The 6,000-nt window shown below is 44.5% G+C and overlaps 1 protein-coding gene across 2 annotated transcripts in view; it reads left to right on the top strand.

The window, feature by feature from the left end:
- The window catches only part of SYAP1 (synapse associated protein 1), a 33,439-nt gene continuing 27,439 nt past the window's right edge, over positions 1 to 6,000 (top strand). The window contains exon 1 of one of the 2 annotated variants that reach the window (XM_081809118.1): positions 1 to 313. In XM_081809118.1, the coding sequence (XP_081665244.1) occupies positions 121 to 313 (193 nt within the window). In that variant the 5' untranslated portion in view covers positions 1 to 120. The remainder of the gene's footprint in view (positions 314 to 6,000) is intronic. The other variant, XM_081809117.1, reaches the window with a different exon arrangement.

Genomic DNA, 6,000 nt, shown 5'->3' with positions numbered 1-6,000 from the left:
CTGCTCCAGGGCCGCACTTCCGGCCATCTCCCTGGGAGACGCGCATTGTGGAGTCGGGAACAGGCAGTACCAGTTAGGGTCTCCGGTGGCCGGGACCGCTGTACCGGCCCCGCGGGCGGGATGTTCCGGGGTTTGAGCAGTTGGCTTGGCTTGGAGCAGCCGGCGGCGAGTGGCCGGCAATCTGAGGGAGACGGGCAGGTCGAGGGAGACGCTCCACCCCAGCAGTGCTCCGAAGAGGTGTCAGAGTCGGCAGAGGAGGAGCCGCGGCAAGCGGGGGACCAGGAACTCCTTCATCAGGCAAAAGGCCTCGGCAGTGAGTCTCCTCCGGCCCTCGGGACCAGAGTGTGTGTGTGTGTGGGGGGGTGCCCGCTCCCTTCTCTTGACGCCCGAGGGCGCGGACCCGACTGGTTGGGGGGTGTGGGGTGGGTGGAAGGGGAGGAAGGTGTGTCTGTCACTCGGTCGTCTTGGGACAGGGGAGGTTGATGAGGATCTGGGCAAGGCCGAAGTTTCATCTAGCAGTCAATCCTGTGCCTGAAGTTCCTGGTGACAGGTCAGTCTTTACGAGGTGTGTAAACATTGGGAGCCAGGGCTTCCGTAAAACGGTGTGGTTCGACGTCCTTAGGTTTGACAAGGAATCTTTTTTGTTTAGTCCTCCAGCTTTCACCTCCACACGCCCACCCCCATGACGGGGGACGTTGGGGAACTTTAGTTGGTTGGAAAAGTGCCCTTTGTGCCCTTAGGGCACAGTGTGTTGTCCGAAGTAAAATTGCGGGCAAGAGTTACCGAAGGCCTCCCTCAGGCTGGTCTCCTTTTTAGGTGCAGTGGAATTTTTTTTTAAGGCGGGAAAGTAGCTGTCCATTTTTGTCTGTGATGCAGGTTTCGGTACTAGATGTTTGATGAACGATATCTCATTTAATCTGTTAAACCTCCCCGTGAGTTGGGAGAACAAGCCCAGAGTTACTGGCTCAAAGTTACACTGATAGTAAGCAGTAGATGTGGAATTTGAACCTAGGTCTGTCTAATTTGAAAGCCACAGTCTAGTTAGGGAGGAGAGTAAAAGTAGTAGGTTTGAAGAATAAACACAGAGCTCTGGTAATTCTGATTCTGGAGACCTTGGCGGGCTTAAATAATAAAAGAAAACGTCTTTGAGAAGGTGGGGCCTAAAGCAGATTGCACTACAAGGGAGAGACCTGCACCAAAGGTAGATACTAAATTTAGCAAGTGTTTTTTAAGAATCTACTAAAAGACCAGTTCATAGGGGAGGCTGGAGCCTGAGAGTGGAGAAACACATATTTGAATGAGAAAGGCTCTAACATTTCAAGAAGTTTGGGGAGGGGGCAGGGAAAACACATAATCTCAAGATACGGCAGTACAGAATCTCAGCTCAAGGTCCCCAAACAGTGCACAAGAGAAATAAAACTAAGTGCTGTGCAACAAAAGCTCTAAAGAGGGAACAACTGTTTTGTGTGTAGAAAACTGAGAAGAAATGAGCTTGCAATACTCAAAAGATGTGAGATGAATTGGACTAGAGCAGAAAGGCTATGTTAGGTATTTGAGATAGATACAAGTGGGACCATGTTAGGAAAAGCAGGGTATGGGTGTTTACTCCATTTCATAGAACATAGAGAACTATTTTCATTGATCTTCAGGGGACTATCAAAAGTCGCTTTTTTTTTTTTTAAACTAATTTCCTATGCCTAACATGGGGCTTGAACTCACAACCCTGAGATCAAGAGTCACATCCTCTAGTGACTGAGCCCGCCAGGCACCCCAGAAGTCAATTATTAAAACAGCGAGGGCTTTATCGTCAACTTGAAACCTCACGTTTGTATTTACTTATTTTTTTAAAGATTTTATTTATTTATTTGAGAGAGCAGGGGGAGGGGCAGAGGGAGAGGGAGAAGCAGACTCCCCGCTGAGCAGAGACGTGGGGCCCGATCCCAGGACCCCGGGATCATGACCTGAGCCAAAGGCAGATGCTTAACCAACTGAGCCACCCAGGCGCCCTATATGTTATCTAAAAAGACTCCCCTCTCTCTTTTTTTAAAGATTGTTTTTATTTATTTGAGAGAGAGAGAACGAGCTGTGGGGAGGGGGAGAGAGAGAGAAGCAGACTCCCTGCTGAGCAGGAAGCCCCGGGGCTTGATCCCAGGACCTCCCTGAGATCATGACCTGAGCCGAAGGCAGAGGCTTAATCAACTGAGCCACCCAGGTGCCCCGAAAAGACTCCTCTCTTAAAAACTGAAATTAAGTGCCTCTGAGCCCGACTCCCACTACGTAGATTCATTTCTTTAGCCTTTTAAAATCTACGTGGGCTCTTACGCTCAATACTACCTAAATACTTCTGGTTCATGGTGATCTGTTTGTAAATTTAGGCAACTCACCAGTTACAAATGGTGGACACCCAGGCCTAGATTCCACTCCCTCACCCAAAACCGAACCTTCCCATCCTTGGTCCTTCTTCCTGATAAACTCTGGCCTCCTAGGATTACCTGCTTCAGAAGGAGGGCAGTTTATAAGGGAACTCACAGAAGAGCTCCTCCCTACCTCCCTGAAGGCCTCATGCCCCAAAGTAACTTCTAATTCAGCACAGATTGGTTGCTTGATTTTTGTTAAAGTCGACCAAATTGAAGCTTTTTCTGTACTCTTCCTTTAAAAAAAAAAAATCCATACCTCTGAGAGTGTTAAATACATGAGTCATTTGCACAGTTTAAATAAGTGGGAGGATGGCCAAAAATGAGCTTTGGTTTTTTCAAAACCGTCTCTAAGGCCAGTCCATGCCCAGAAATGGAGGAAGGACAACCTCCTCTTCTTTGAAAAGTGCTCTTAGTATTTGCAGTGGAACTGTATTAATTAGGCCATCCTCTTTTTCTGTAAGGAAAGTGCATTTCAAGTTCTAGGTGCCTAACTTGCTTAGTTTACAAAACTAAGAAGGCCCCAAAAGTTAGTGTGTATGTAGGAAAATACATGTCTGCTTCAATACAGAAGTAAAATAACTGATTCAGTTCTGATGACAAACCCAGGTTTACCATGAGGGAGGGCAGTGCAAATGGTCAAGAGCTTGGATCCCACATCTTATAAACAATAATAAAGAGAACTGGGGATTTTAGCTTGAAGAAGAAACTTGGGGCATTGCTCAAAATTCTGAAAGTTTTTTTGTAGAAAAGTCATTCTATGTTACTTAAGAGGACAGATCTAAATCTGAGAGGTAGGAATGACAAGGAAAATGAAAAGGATTTTCTAATTAGAGGGGGATAACAGTAATAATTGGCTACACTTTGAAGTCATGTGCTCCCCATCCCTGGAAGTAGGGCTACCTGGATAAGAGGTTCAATTAGGTAACCTCTAAAAGCCCCTTCCAACATGAAGATGCTCAAATTGTATGAAATACAGTATTTTTGAAAAGTTAGCCAGCAATGGCTTAAGAATATTGGTTTTCTAAGGCTTTGCCTTAGAAACCACTATCTGCTCCTTATTTTCTTATTCTAGCAGCAAGCCTTAATCTCTTTATTCTTTTTACTCTGACAAATGTGTGCTTTTTCTGACCTTTGAGAACCTTCCCACTTTCCTTTATCCTTATCATTCCATTCAGTTCTGTAAGCCCTTGTCACTTGCTCATATGAGATGAGGCAGTATGGAATTGGGGCACAAGCTTGCCAGTTAGAAGCAGATAGCTTATGTTTGAGTTTCCTGCATTGTTGTCTTTATTGTGATACCATTTGCAAATTATAGAAAATTCAGCTGCAAGTTACAGAGAATCCAACAGAGCCATAATGAGAAGACCTTGATTATGTCGGAAGTTCCCAAGACCACCCCTAGGTTTGATGAGCACCCACCAAAATGGGGGTTGTTTTGGCAAGAAGGAAGGGGCTAGGCATTGGATAGGCAGTCAGCAGAGTCTGCCACTATCTTAATGGGCAAATCATTTATCCTCTGTGAGCCTTGGCTTACCTATCTGTAAACTGGGCAGATTATACCTATTCTTCCCAGGATGATTGTGAGATTAAAATGACTACTTTCATTGTTAGCAGTTTGCCCTCTCCTTCCATAAGGCTGTGTCGTCATACTCACCGAGAGCCATTTTACTTAGTCTTCCTTTTCTTCTTTGGTTGCTGCTTTAGTTCAGACCTCTTTGTGCCTATGTTCCTGAAGTGGACATTATACTCCTATTACTTCCTGTTAACTCTTATCTTAGTCTCAATTTTTTCTAACCACTTAATGAAAACTGTCTTTAACTTGGTGTCATCCAGTATATTAATTTGCAAAATTAATAAACCACTTCTCATCTTTATGAGCTTCTTACCTGAAAATCTCCTATCATGCTTTCCCACACCCCACTCCCTCTGACCTCGGAATCCATCGCACTCTCTAATTACTCTTGGGAGACCTTCTCCCTCCCTTCTCTGAGTGGCCTCTGTTGAATGATTATTCTTGCTTCTCTTGTCTTTGAGCCTTTTATTGGCTTGTTTGTTTAGAAATGGACATTCCTTGAGGGCAAGAACTATATTTCCTCCAGTGTTCTCTGTGTTCAGTGTACTCCACTCTTGGAGTCATTAAAATCTGAGAATTGAGATTATTATGCTAAAATAACCAGTTTTTATTTTTTTAAGTTTATTTATTTAAGTAATCCCTACACCCAGTGTGGGGCTCAAACTCATGACCCCAAGATCCACGGTCACACGCTCTTCAGATTAAGCCAGGCACCCCAAAATACCAGTTTTTAAATGGCAGTCCTCCTTAGAATAAAAATGATGATTCTAATTAAAAACATTCTCCTGAGAAAATCTTAAAAGGAACCCTGCTCTTTTAGAACTTTAGATTTCTTAGACTGTCAGCAAAGAATATTTTTACAAAATAATCTGGCTGTCTACCCAATTTATCATACCACTTTGTAAATAGACTAGTCATAACCAAAGAGAAATGAGGGACCGCCCTAAAACTCAGCACTATTATGTTGCTCCCCATTCATCCATCTAGCAAGTACTTACTGGTCACTCATTGCGGATACAGTGGTGAATCAGACAACCTTGGTCCCTGCCCCAGTGGGACGTAGGATGGGCCTTCAGTTTAACTGAGAAGACTGAGCCACCAAGTAATCAGTAGAGTGTCACGAATATTGTTGGTCTGGCAACACAGGTGCTGAGGGAACACATCTCAGGAGCTCCTGCTCTAGTCAAGAGCCAGGGAACATTGCCTGAGAAGTGCTATCTGTGTAAGTGGAGACCCACAGTATATGTAGAGTTGGCCAGATAAAAGTGTTTCAAACCAAGGAATAATGTATCTGAGACCTCCTTGGAGGTACTCAAGAATTTCTTGGGGTCATATGAATGTAGAATAGGAGGGGGAAGAATGGTGAGAATGAAACCAGAGGCAAGTAGTATCCTGTGGTATAGTCACAATGGGCTGTTGACATCACCGACAGGTAAACGCCACCAAACACAATGGGAGAAAGTAGACTGTTTATGGTAAAGGCTACAGAAAGTGGGAGAGAGGGTCATTCAGATTGGCAGATAGTACTGCTGCTCCCAGATAGCAGTACAAGTTGCCTGATTCTCTGGAAGAGATACCAGCCACCAGTGAGGGTTTAATCTGGTGTGCCAAGCTCCCTTTGCCATTCTTATCTGGGTTTCCCCCCGCCTGAGTGTTGAGAGAGTCAACCTACCTGCCCCTCAGCAGGTGCAAGTAGCAGAGGCAAGACTGCCCTAACTTAAGAGAGTATTTCCCACTAGATGAGATTGGAAGGCCAGTTGCCCAGGAGCATCCCCTAGCAAGTCCAGCTTCAGAACCTGCCTGAGGTTGCTTCCTGCAGCCTACATTGTATACAGTGTGGACTTAGAAACAATATTTGTCTATGTACAGACCTTTATGTTATAGTTGCAATAGAGCCTTGATACTTGTGTCTTTTCAAGTTTTCAGGAAAGTTAAATTTGTGCTTTTGCTTTGTTTTGTAAAGATGAAAGTTCGTGTGTTCCAGTTTTGTTTTTATTTTTATTTATTTAT

This window comes from Leptonychotes weddellii, chromosome X, assembly GCF_054177405.1.
Source record: "Leptonychotes weddellii isolate Sample4059 chromosome X, ASM5417740v2, whole genome shotgun sequence".
Taxonomy (NCBI): domain Eukaryota; kingdom Metazoa; phylum Chordata; class Mammalia; order Carnivora; family Phocidae; genus Leptonychotes; species Leptonychotes weddellii.
This window is presented reverse-complemented; position numbering and strand designations above follow the sequence as displayed.